The sequence below is a fragment of the Episyrphus balteatus genome, chromosome 2 (assembly GCF_945859705.1).
Source record: "Episyrphus balteatus chromosome 2, idEpiBalt1.1, whole genome shotgun sequence".
NCBI lineage: Eukaryota > Metazoa > Arthropoda > Insecta > Diptera > Syrphidae > Episyrphus > Episyrphus balteatus.
Genome location: NC_079135.1, coordinates 56,744,868 through 56,757,710, shown reverse-complemented (window position 1 = coordinate 56,757,710; position 12,843 = coordinate 56,744,868). Strand labels below are relative to the sequence as shown.

The window sequence follows — 12,843 nt, the reverse complement described above, 5'->3', positions numbered from 1 at the left end:
GAATATGAAAATTAAGAGTGGAAATAAAATTTAATGTATGAATCAAATTCAAAAAAATGTACCGACAGTATGAACTATGTAATTGAATCGGTAACATATTTGGAGTGGATCATACATTTGTTTAATGTTTTTATTCACAGAACAAGAATTCCTTTTTTTGATCAAATGAACCGAAAAACTGAAAGCATTGCTTGCGAGCGAATGTGAAAATAATTTATTCGATTCCATTATTCACAGAAGCAAATTAGCTTGATGAAATGTATGCTAATGTTAAAATTATTGTTTATTAGTCTCTTTCTGCTATATGCTATTCCGCCTTTGAACAAATCGGTATAATTTCAAACAAATAGGGCCCTATTATGACATTCCTTTATTTTGACTGCATTACGGGATGAACGTTGTAGCTTCTAATCGGAATACCACGACATGAGTGTTTCCAAAACCGTTTGACTTTGTCCGAACGTTCGACTCGCGATTCATAAGGTTACTGATGAAAAGATCCTAAATAAAACATGGAATTGGTCAAACGTCTTTGCTGAAAAATATTTGTAATATGTACTTTGTATTTCTATTAAAAAAAATACTTATATTTTGAAAGGAAGAGCGTGTTTCTAATTCGTTTTCCAACAGCTGAACTTAATTTCGATAGTTCGACCAATGTAAGCCATTGGATTAGTAGCCCGAAATAGGTGTCAAATCACGGTATCAAGGATGTCAATCGAGAGTATTCAATAAGATGTCTGTCCTTGTAGCTACAGTGGAAATGATGTTGAAAAATTTCCATTAGAGTGACCGCAAGAAATTGATTTTCGAAATTCGATCGGGGGAACCCCATTAGCCAGCAGCCTTTGCAGATTTTTAGATAGCCAAAATTTCAGCTTAATCAGATAAGGTTAAATTGTGCCGAAACTCGCTCAATCAATGTTTTTTCACTATTTTGCGAAGGAAATTAGCTCTAGCTCCCAAACTTTTTATACGAGAAGCATTACAATCAGATACCTTACATCAATCTATAACATAGAAAGCTTTATTGTTAACAGCTCTTTCACCTCAGGTCTCTTTTAAGGTCAGTACTTTAAATTGAACACAATATACATAGATTCTTGTATAAAGGCTGAACCAAAAATCATATGATTTGAAGAAAATTTCAAAAACAAAGAATGATTCCAACCGATATTATTTAAAATGTAATTGAAAAATTCCATTGAAAAATGACCAGTTTTCCCCCAAATTAGAAACGTTTGGGGTGAGCACTAAATTGCACTCAGAAATTATTAATAACGCATAATAATCCGAAATTATATTTATCATGTCTATTAACACCGGCATGAAAACCTTACCAAACCGTTATTTTTTGTTGATGACGAGGTGTTTCTTTAAGTACATGATCATTAGAGTGTCTTATACTGAACCCTACTGAATTTATATCAGTATACGGGGTCAAAAATTTCTCAATAAATATAAACAAGTTTCCCAATCTCTACAACTATATTTACCCGTGCCGAATTCATTTTTAATTTTTCCATACAAAATATCGATAATTTAGTAGTTTTGAAGTGTCTTACTTAAAAATTCTCTAAAACTGTAAGACTTGATGAAAATGTGTACCCAGTTAAATAGAACCATCAATATTATGAAAACAACGAAATTGACGGCTGTGTTTAACTGGGTAAACTTAACCTTTATAATTAAAATGTGTGTTTTAATTCAATAAGTTTGTCCAATTGATGTTGATATTAACCCTCGTCTGTCAGAGACATAAGTTAAGTATTAGTACAGTATTAAAGTGAGGCTATTTATTAAGTTAGCTGTTAACAATTTCTTAGAGTAAAACATTTATTTAAAAATTTATATATTCGTTTGTTTACTGTTATTAATAGTGGGACTTGCAAAATCAAGTAATGCAACAACAGCAGCAAGTTACCCAACAGCAAAACACGCGCGGTGGCAACCCCCAAAATAACATGAACCCCGGTGGTCGTGGAGCTGGTGGTCAGGGACGATATCCTGCACCAATTCAGAGACCAAATAATTATCCACAACATATGCAGCCTTCTCAACCGCCACCTCAATCCCAACGACCGCTTCGACAAGGTCACTCGGGTGGCGGAGGTGGTGGAGGGCCCCAACAAAGTGGACAGGGTGGGCCAGGCCCAGGTGGTTCTGGCAATCCACCAGGCGGTCCACAGATGAATAAACCGTATTATGCGAATAACGCTGGTGGAAGTAGAGGTAATTAAAAAACAATCACTACCACATCAACTCCTTCCTCTGTCTCTCATACTCACACAAAATATATAATCAAACAATAGAAAAAAATCCATAAGAATATTTTATTCAAATTATATTTGTCGGCATATTTCAATTCATTGAAATACTGATTTATAAAAGGGAAATAATATAAATAAAAGAAACATTCATGCGATGAAAATATACTTACTAGCGCCGCTGTATTAATCAAAATTATGTTAATCATAACTTTTTCCTATATTAAAATACAAATTAAGCTTTATTCATTAAATTTAAATTGAAAAAGAGAAAAAAAAATAAGTACTATAAAAAAGTAACTACACTTTTAACACTTACATATTTCGTTATTTATTTAAAATATATATATTTTTATTTTTTACTTCGCAAATTATGTATTAAAAAAACGAATCAGAAGGTTTAGTCTTATCAAATATACTGACAAACACAGAAGTTTGTTTGATTGTAACATTTAACAAAATACTATTATACTATTATTTTTTAATAATATAGTCCATCAGATAAAAAGAATGATTATTGAAAATAAAAAAAATATTGATGAAGCAAACTGATTCCGCCTGAACAAAAACGTCTTTTTTATTTACTCTTGTTTTTTATTTTTTAAATTATTTCTGTCAGTTTTATTTATTTTGTCGAGTAAGTTTTGGTAATGTTTTTTGTTGCTTCTTATTTTTATCATACAATTTTATTTATACATATACAGCTGTGTGAAAATAAATATTTTTGCTAAAGAAATAGCATGAAGTGAAGGTTTATATTTTTATGTTTTCATTGTATTGATGAAAAAAGTGAAGTTCGAGATAATTTTGACTACTTACGAAATTAGAAGTGTAGAGAAAAGAAACTAGTGCTGAGAATTTGAAAATGGTATTTGAAAATCAAGTAGAAGCTTTCCGAATTTCTAGGAAAGGATTAACATGTTTAAGGTGTGTGTCGAACTTTAATTTAATATTCATACAGTTGTCATATTCGTCGCTGTCATCTTCATCTTCATCATCATTATCATCATGATCATTTTCTTTGTTTTTAAAAAGAAAAATTTGAAAACTCAAACTAATGTGTGTTTTTATAAATTGATTTTAAAATGTATAAGAGTTTTCATTTGTCATTTTGAAAATAATTTTTAATTTTATCGTTGTTTATTTCGTTATCTGTAGAGGTTAGGTTATATGGGCTGACAGTTGATTTTGTTACCGTCACAACCACATTAATGTAGTTCCCTTGTGATACCCTGAAGTATTGTAACTTCATGAAAAAATTGTATGAATCCTATGGTTGTTCGAGCCAGTATTCATTTTCGAGCCGTCAGTGAAGATGGTGATAGTCGACTCATTAGAGTAAGGAACACTTTTTTCGCAATCTGTTAGGGAAGCTGGCACTAAAAGACTTGTTGAAGTCTATGTAAGGGTCATGTAATCTGCAATAACGTTGTTGCCAACAGTCGGAATAAGTATTTTGACAAAATGAACATTTCTCGATGTGATGAGAATAATAATAATAATAACGGCTAAAGATAAAAGATCCAAGTAAACGGTCAATTAATAGGTTTGTTATGATGAATCTGACGATGGTCAAAGTCAGTCATATGGGTGGTATTATACTTCGATGTTGCCATTTTTGTGTTAGCAGTACCAATTTCTGAGTGGAAAAAGTATTTTGACAAACGTTTTTTTTTTTCAATGTTGGTAAGATAAGGTAAGGTAATTCATTTTACATTTTTCAAGAATGTATCAATATGTTAGACTTGTTTAGGCTCCGATTCGTAAAAAAGTGCACAAAAAGCCATAACTAAACACTGAAGTTAATCTTTAGTTGCAACATATAATTTCGGTGTGTCTTTTAAACAAATCTGTGGAAAATTGAATTTATAGTGCCAAACTATTAATTACCAAATAACAGAACACAAAAAAAGTATACTATCCAAATTTTGCTAGGAATGAGCAAATAAAAAAATGCACTAAAAGAAAACAGGCACATTCTGAAAAAATTCACTTAAAATCCAAGATTGATCCAGAAAATACTGAAGTTGAAAATTCCATTCTTCCACCAAAAACTTTATTAGCCAAAGAACAACTAGCGAAAGTTCGGGAAGACAATTTTTAGATCTTAACCGGGAGATAACACCGTATTTACCTCATAGAAACAAATTTTAAAAAAATAGTTTTCCAAGGAACATGTTGGTGTGCTCTTTCCTTCTGAAACAAAGTTTTATGGGCTTCATTTTTACAAATGATCTTTAGATCTTAACCGGGAGATAACACCGTATTTACCCCACATAAACAAATTTAAAAAAAAATAGTTTTACAAGGAACATGTTGGTGTGCTCTTTCCTTCTGAAACAATGTTTTATGGGCTTCATTTTTACAAATTTCTTTCTCGGTGATCCCTGTAATTAAAACAAAAACTTTTATCGCTAAGTTAAAATTTGTATTACTATGTTCTAGAAGCAAAGAAGCACACCAACATGTTCCCTTGAGAATTAATTTTTTTTTAAATTTGTTTCTATGAGGTAAATACGGTAAATACATATTTATGTTCACTTAAACCGCTCAAATTATTTTAATTAAACCTTGCACTTGCACACGTAATATGCATTTTTAATTTTTTTCAAAATTCTCAAGTCTCAAATCCCTCATTCATTGAAATGAGGAAAACATGAAACTGGTATAAGCCGTGTTTTATCGATAAAGCCTAGTAGTACGCTGCTGAAGCGAAACGAAAATTTCAAAGTCTTCAAAGACAAAAATCTCTTTTGGAAGAAGAAAATAAGAAGAAGAGGTTTGGGATAGTTTCATTTAATTTAATAAAAGCTCGAAAATGAAATTCATGCCCGAAGAATTTGATCCGCCCGGTTCAACTGTTTAAGTTTTTCATTGAAGAATACCGTGACACTATTAAATTAATGGAAAAAATATAAAAACATTTCCGAATTCGTACAATCCTTTTTATGTCGGTCCTGCTAAATGGTGTTTTCCACAAGAAGGCTTAAATCCTTTCGCTGAGATAGAATATTCGTATGTTTTGAAATATGTGCAACATTAAAACGATAACAATCGACTGCAAATCAAATTTTTATTAGCAAAATAGTGTTGTTTTTACAAAGAATATTCTTTCATGCGCATATTTTAATTCGTAAAAATATTATTTAATTCGCTTTTAATGATCGTATTTAAATTTTTATGAAATGTTTGCACTTTTTGCGGCTCATTTTTTTCTTTTATGATTTCTGTTTTAAGAACATCACTTTTAAATATTTCATTTAACCCTTTCGGTACCAGCGTTACTCTCATGTAACATACAGTGGCGAGCAAAAAAAATAGCAGCGATTTGAAAAATATTTTAATTAAAGCATTGAACTTTAAAAGAGCTTTGATTTTGGAAATTTTTCTAAGCAAATCTCCTTAAGTTTCATTAAAATTTAATTTTTAGTAAAAATGGAATTTAATTTATTTCTATTAAGCTTAAAAATAATCCAAAGACAAAATAAGCCTCAAATTAAAGCGAGCAAAATAATAGCAGTGATTTTCTTTTTTTATTAAATTTAAATAAAACAGGGGCGAAAAAAAGTTCAATTAAACGGTATTTTATTAGAGAGCAAATATAAAAGGTTATATTTGCTCCCATGACCGTTATTTTAAATAACCGCTTCACAACGACCTTTCATGAAGTCGTAAAGTCCCTGATCACCAAACCTGCTCAGCAACGGTTAATAACTCCCGTTATTTTAAGTTTTGGCTTAAGACACATCTCCTTTTATATCCCCCAAAGTTTCTAGAAGGAATTGAGGTCTGAAAGACTGAGCAGGTCACTTTATGACCCCAATTTTAGTATCTTGAAACCATTGCCTGGCTGCTCTGCTGATGTGTTTTGGGTTATTATCCTCTTGGAAGACCCATTTAAGCTTCATTTGGTGTCGAAGTAATAGCGGCATAATGTTTTGTAAAAAAAAAAAAACTGCTATTATTTTGCTGGATTTAATTTGAGGCTTATTTTGTCTTTGGATTATTTTTAAACTTAATAGAAATAAATTAAATTCCATTTTTACTAAAATTTAAATTTTAATGAAACTAAAGGAGTTTTGCTTAAAAAATTTCCAAAATCTTTATTTAAAATATTTTTCAAATCGCTGCTATTTTTTTGCTCGCAGCTGTATATTTAAAAATTCGTAAAAATAGTCCATTAAATAATTTATAGGTTTCGATGGCTTAATTGTAAGATAATTATGCCTAGTTACTGGATTAGTACAAAAAATTACACAAATATCATACTTTTAATCTTTTTTCATCGAGAAGGAACTAAAATTTCCTTTTTTTGTTTTTTTTTTTGCAAAACGGCGCGGCCATTCTATTTGCATTTTTAGGGCATTTTTACTTCTAGAACATCAACTTTATCATGAGCCCTTAAGACCTACCAAGTTGCAAGAAAAAATATTGCTTCCTCAACGAGATAAACTGGAAACAAGGTCAATATGTCTTCTCCGTTACTTTGGAATGGTCGAAAAATATTTTTTTTATATATATTCATGATTTTGAAAAAAAGATATAAAAATGTTTAATTCAGAAAGTGTTTTGTTTTTTGGCTTAGAAGAAGTAGCATACATTACACGGTGTTACAAAAATGAGGTTTTAAAATATACGCGGGCGGAGACCTATCAGGTTTTGTAGAGCTAGTCGCACTGAATACGAAACGGTATTTGAAAATCCCCTAACACCCCCAAAATCTGGAGTTACGGGCAAAAAACGGTTTTTTGGACCTTCACCCATTGAAAAAATTCTAGCTTCGACAATTTTTTACCCATTTTCGATTTTTTTACAGTTTCTGATAGAAGATAAATATACCTTTTTAACAATGTATAAAACATGTAACTCGGTTAAACCACTTAGAATTTTTAAGATGTCAAAGTTCAAAAATTCAATTTTTTTTGTCATTTGCCGAACTTCGGCATCAATTTAAAGTATATGTTTTCAAAACAACATGCTATTTAAAAAATATATTCTAAAACTATATCTATTTCCCAATTGATAGAGGTATTTTTTATGAAAATCACTTCAAAATTGGCTTAGAAAAAAAATTTTTTCGATTTCAACCCAGATACAGAAATTCGAACTTTTAGGTATAGAACAAAAATGTTGTTTTGGCACGTAGTAGGATAAGTTGGGCGCCAGGATTTGGTGAAGGGTTTTTGTAGAGGAGCTCAATACAAACATTTTTTTCTTTGGGAGGGGGGTCTATCTCCCCCCGTTTAGGTGGGAGGGGCATTTTTCTAAAAAAAAATTATCAAAATAAAAAAAATTATTAAAAAACAATGGCAACACTTACAGTAATAAATGATACCATTTTCAAAAGGCAAAATTGTGTATTTGATTCTAATTTTTAAATCAATATAATATAACTAATAGCACGGTGTAACACTCAAAATATACGCGGGCGGAGACCTATCAGGTTTTGTAGAGCTAGTCGCACTGAATACGAAACGGTATTTGAAAATCCCCTAACACCCCCAAAATCTGGAGTTACGGGCAAAAAACGGTTTTTTGGACCTTCATCCATTGAAAAAATTCTAGCTTCGACAATTTTTTACCCATTTTCGATTTTTTTACAGTTTCTGATAGAAGATAAATATACTTTTTTAACAATGTATAAAACATGTAACTCGGTTAAACCACTTAGAATTTATAAGCTGTCAAAGTTCAAAAATTCAATTTTTTTTGTCATTTGCCCAACTTCGGCATCAATTTAAAGTATATGTTTTCAAAACAACATGCTATTTAAAAAATATATTCTAAAACTATATCTATTTCCCAATTGATCGAGGTATTTTTTATGAAAATCACTTCAAAATTGGCTTAGAAAAAAAAAATTTTCGATTTCAACCCAGATACAGAAATTGGAACTTTTAGGTATAGAACAAAAATGTTGTTTCGGCACGTAGTAGGATAAGTTGGGCGCCAGGATTTGATGAAAGGTTTTTGTAGAGGAGCTCAATACAAACATTTTTTTTCTTTGGGAGGGGGGTCTATCTCCCCCCGTTTAGGTGGGAGGGGGCATTTTTCTAAAAAAAAATTATCAAAATAAAAAAAAATTATTAAAAAACAACGGCAACACTTACAGTAATAAATGATACCATTTCCAAAAGGCAAAATTGTGCATTTAATTCTAATTTTTAAATCAATATAATATTCCCAATAGTTTTTGAAATAATCGATTTCAAAGTTAAAAATAGGGGAAAAAATTTTTTTTAAAACTCATTTTATACTATTTTTGTCCAGACTGTGAATTTTAGTAAATAAATTACTTAAACAGAAAACTGCCTCAATTGATTCCTTATCGAACCGTGAAAACTATATGTTTCTACGTCTTCTAGTTTTTGAGAAAATTGAAAAATAAAAACAAATAAAAACAAAAAATATTTTGAAAAAAGAAAAATCTGATAAAATAATTTTTCAATTTTCCCAAAAACTAGAAGACGTAGAAACATATAGTTTTCACGGTTCGATAAGGAATCAATTGAGGCAGTTTTCTGTTTAAGTAATTTATTTACTAAAATTCACAGTCTGGACAAAAATAGTATAAAATGAGTTTTAAAAAAATTTTTTTCCCCTATTTTTAACTTTGAAATCGATTATTTCAAAAACTATTGGGAATATTATATTGATTTAAAAATTAGAATTAAATGCACAATTTTGCCTTTTGGAAATGGTATCATTTATTACTGTAAGTGTTGCCGTTGTTTTTTAATAATTTTTTTTTATTTTGATAATTTTTTTTTAGAAAAATGCCCCCTCCCACCTAAACGGGGGGAGATAGACCCCCCTCCCAAAGAAAAAAAATGTTTGTATTGAGCTCCTCTACAAAAACCTTTCATCAAATCCTGGCGCCCAACTTATCCTACTACGTGCCGAAACAACATTTTTGTTCTATACCTAAAAGTTCCAATTTCTGTATCTGGGTTGAAATCGAAAATTTTTTTTTTCTAAGCCAATTTTGAAGTGATTTTCATAAAAAATACCTCGATCAATTGGGAAATAGATATAGTTTTAGAATATATTTTTTAAATAGCATGTTGTTTTGAAAACATATACTTTAAATTGATGCCGAAGTTGGGCAAATGACAAAAAAAATTGAATTTTTGAACTTTGACAGCTTATAAATTCTAAGTGGTTTAACCGAGTTACATGTTTTATACATTGTTAAAAAAGTATATTTATCTTCTATCAGAAACTGTAAAAAAATCGAAAATGGGTAAAAAATTGTCGAAGCTAGAATTTTTTCAATGGATGAAGGTCCAAAAAACCGTTTTTTGCCCGTAACTCCAGATTTTGGGGGTGTTAGGGGATTTTCAAATACCGTTTCGTATTCAGTGCGACTAGCTCTACAAAACCTGATAGGTCTCCGCCCGCGTATATTTTAAAACCTCATTTTTGTAACACCGTGTAGTTTTTGAAATAATCGATTTCAAAGTTAAAAATAGGGGAAAAAAATTTTTTAAAACTCATTTTATACTACTTTTGTCCAGACTGTGAATTTTAGTAAAAAAAATTTCTCACACAGAAAACTGCCCCAATTGATTCCTTATCGAACCGTGAAAACTATATGTTTCTATGTCTTCTAGTTTTTGGAAAAATTGAAAAATTATTTTATCAGATTTTTCTTTTTTCAAAATATTTTTTGTTTTTATTTGTTTTTAATTTTCAATTTTATCAAAAACTAGAAGACATAGAAACATATAGTTTTCACTGTTCGATAAGGAATTAATTAAGGCAGTTTTCTGTCTAAGTAATTTATTTACTAAAATTCACAGTCTGGACAAAAATAGTATAAAATGAGTTTTAAAAAATTTTGTTCCCCTATTTTTAACTTTGAAATCGATTATTTCAAAAACTATTGGTAATATTATATTGATTTAAAAATTAGAATCAAATGCACAATTTTGCCTTTTGGAAATGGTATCATTTATTACTGTAAGTGTTGCCGTTGTTTTTTAATATTTTTTTTTTTATTTTGATAATTTTTTTTTAGAAAAATGCCCCTCCCACCTAAACGGGGGGAGATAGACCCCCCTCCCAAAGAAAAAAATGTTTGTATTGAGCTTCTCTACAAAAACCCTTCACCAAATCCTGGCGCCCAACTTATCCTACTACGTGCCGAAACAAGGTTTTTGTTCTATACCTAAAAGTTCGAATTTCTGTATCTGGGTTGAAATCGAAAAATTTTTTTTTCTAAGCCAATTTTGAAGTGATTTTCATAAAAAATACCTCGATCAATTGGGAAATAGATATAGTTTTAGAATATATTTTTTAAATAGCATGTTGTTTTGAAAACATATACTTTAAATTGATGCCGAAGTTCGGCAAATGACAAAAAAAATTGAATTTTTGAACTTTGACATCTTATAAATTCTAAGTGGTTTAACCGAGTTACATGTTTTATACATTGTTAAAAAGGTATATTTATCTTCTATCAGAAACTGTAAAAAAATCGAAAATGGGTAAAAATATGTCGAAGCTAGAATTTTTTCAATGGGTGAAGGTCCAAAAAACCGTTTTTTGCCCGTAACTCCAGATTTTGGGGGTGTTAGGGGATTTTCAAATACCGTTTCGTATTCAGTGCGACTAGCTCTACAAAACCTGATAGGTCTCCGCCCGCGTATATTTTGAGTGTTACACCGTGTTATTGTTCTATAAAAAGTTATTTTCTCAGTTGTCCGACTTTTTTGGTGGTCATAGGCAGTGCATAATACTAACATGTAACATGAGAGTAACACATTAGTTTTGCTATTTACTATTTTGGAAAATAGAACAGGTAAAATAGTAAGTACATAATATAATTTATATTACATATATAAAGAACCCACTTTTTTTAATTTTTTTGCATTTCTTAGCATTTTTTCAACAAGAAAGAAAAAACAATTTATTTTTCAAGGGATGTGAAGAGAAAAGCCTGTGGTCTGATTATGGAATACGAAGTCGATCTTTAAAGATTCGATATCTCCCTTTCGACTCGCGTCAAATATCTTAATTATGGAATTCGAAACGAATATTTCCAATTTTCAAGCCAAACGACAGCTGGTTTCATTTTATTTGTTTTGAAATGTCTATGGAAACACGTACTTCTTTTCCTTAGCTCCGAAATAAAATAAAATTTATAAATTTTGAATGTACTCAATTGTAATTTTTGTGTGCAGAAAGTTAAAAACATTACACACATGTTGCAGGAAAAAAAAACACCATTGAAGTACTTAGTACTTACGCAATTGTCTCTTATGAAATACCGCGCATCAAACAAGAAAATGTTTTTATTTTGTGTCTTTAATTTGTAAAAAATATAACTGTTTATTATTAATTGGTGATGTTAATATACATATATTTACAAAAATAAACACTGAAACTGTATATAATAAGTATTCTATTAGAAAAAGCAGCAAAATATATTTCGTCAGTCGAAACAAAAAATCCCCCAAGAAAAAGGTGTCGTAAATCCATGGGAAGGTAAAACGATACGACGGTCGAAAACAATAATACAAAACTTCAAATTCGCCTCCCCCAAATAGATCGACATCGTATTCTATAATTAGGCCAATGATAAAATTTAAGAAGATTTTTGATAAAATTCCTTTAATGTTCTTTTTTTATGAAATTGGACGTGCGACTTGCAGAGGACTTTTTAAAATTGAAAAATTCCTGGGTACCTCTAAAAGTCTAAAGTCTAACTAAGCAAATAATATTTTGAAAAATACTTCTTTTCTATACATCAAGGTGTGTATAAAAAAATGTGAAATATGCCGACCAAATTTAAGGAAAATAAAATATTCCACTATTTCATTACTAATTAGTTTATCTGTTTTTTTTTTTTAGCAAATCATTCGTAAGCAACAATATAAAACAGAAATAAAATGAAAAACCGGTAGTAAAAAAATTAAGTTATTATTTGATTTCAGTCTATTCTTTAATTAAAAATATATAAAGTTTGCAGAAAAAATGAAGCCCCTCAATAAACAATAAAATACTACGTAATATAAATTACAATTTATTTATAGCTAGGATTAAAAAAGCTTCATGAGCGGGCGAATGTTAATTTAGTTTATATATGTATTTTTTTTTTTTTCATAAAATGCTTAGAAACTAAATCATAAAATTGTGTAAAAATGGTCATCTACATTATATTGTTTGCTGTAATTTTATTTTTATATACATATTTAAATTTTAGTTACAATTACGATTATTTGCATTCTTACACAAAAATAAATTAATAGAATGAAAAATTAATTTTACTTTCTCAAGTTAATATCATATAAAACTGATCAATCTTTCTCATTCATTTAAGTTTTCGAAATTTTATAACGACAGTAATATAGGTGAGACTAATGAAGAAAAGGATAAATAATTAAAATAAATATACGAAGAAGACAGCTTTTCGACAGGATAGAGAAACACTTAAGAATACACTTGGTTTAAATAATGATTCGCTTAGTGAACGTAACTTCAAATATATATATATATAAAAAAAAAACATTTTCCTTTGTGAAAAAAATCGTGAAAAGGAAACTAAGAAATAAAAAAGATAATATAGGCATAC

At 29.7% G+C, this 12,843-nt stretch overlaps 1 protein-coding gene across 2 annotated transcripts in view; it reads left to right on the top strand.

Annotated features, from left to right (window-relative positions):
• Positions 1-12,533, top strand: part of LOC129908809 (protein PRRC2C) — a 49,918-nt gene extending 37,385 nt beyond the window's left edge. For both annotated transcript variants that reach the window (XM_055985574.1, XM_055985575.1), the window contains exons 7-8: positions 1,881-2,232; positions 12,123-12,533. In XM_055985574.1, the coding sequence (XP_055841549.1) occupies positions 1,881-2,232; positions 12,123-12,136 (366 nt within the window). In that variant the 3' untranslated portion in view covers positions 12,137-12,533. The remainder of the gene's footprint in view (positions 1-1,880; positions 2,233-12,122) is intronic.
• The last annotated feature ends 310 nt before the right edge of the window (positions 12,534-12,843 follow it).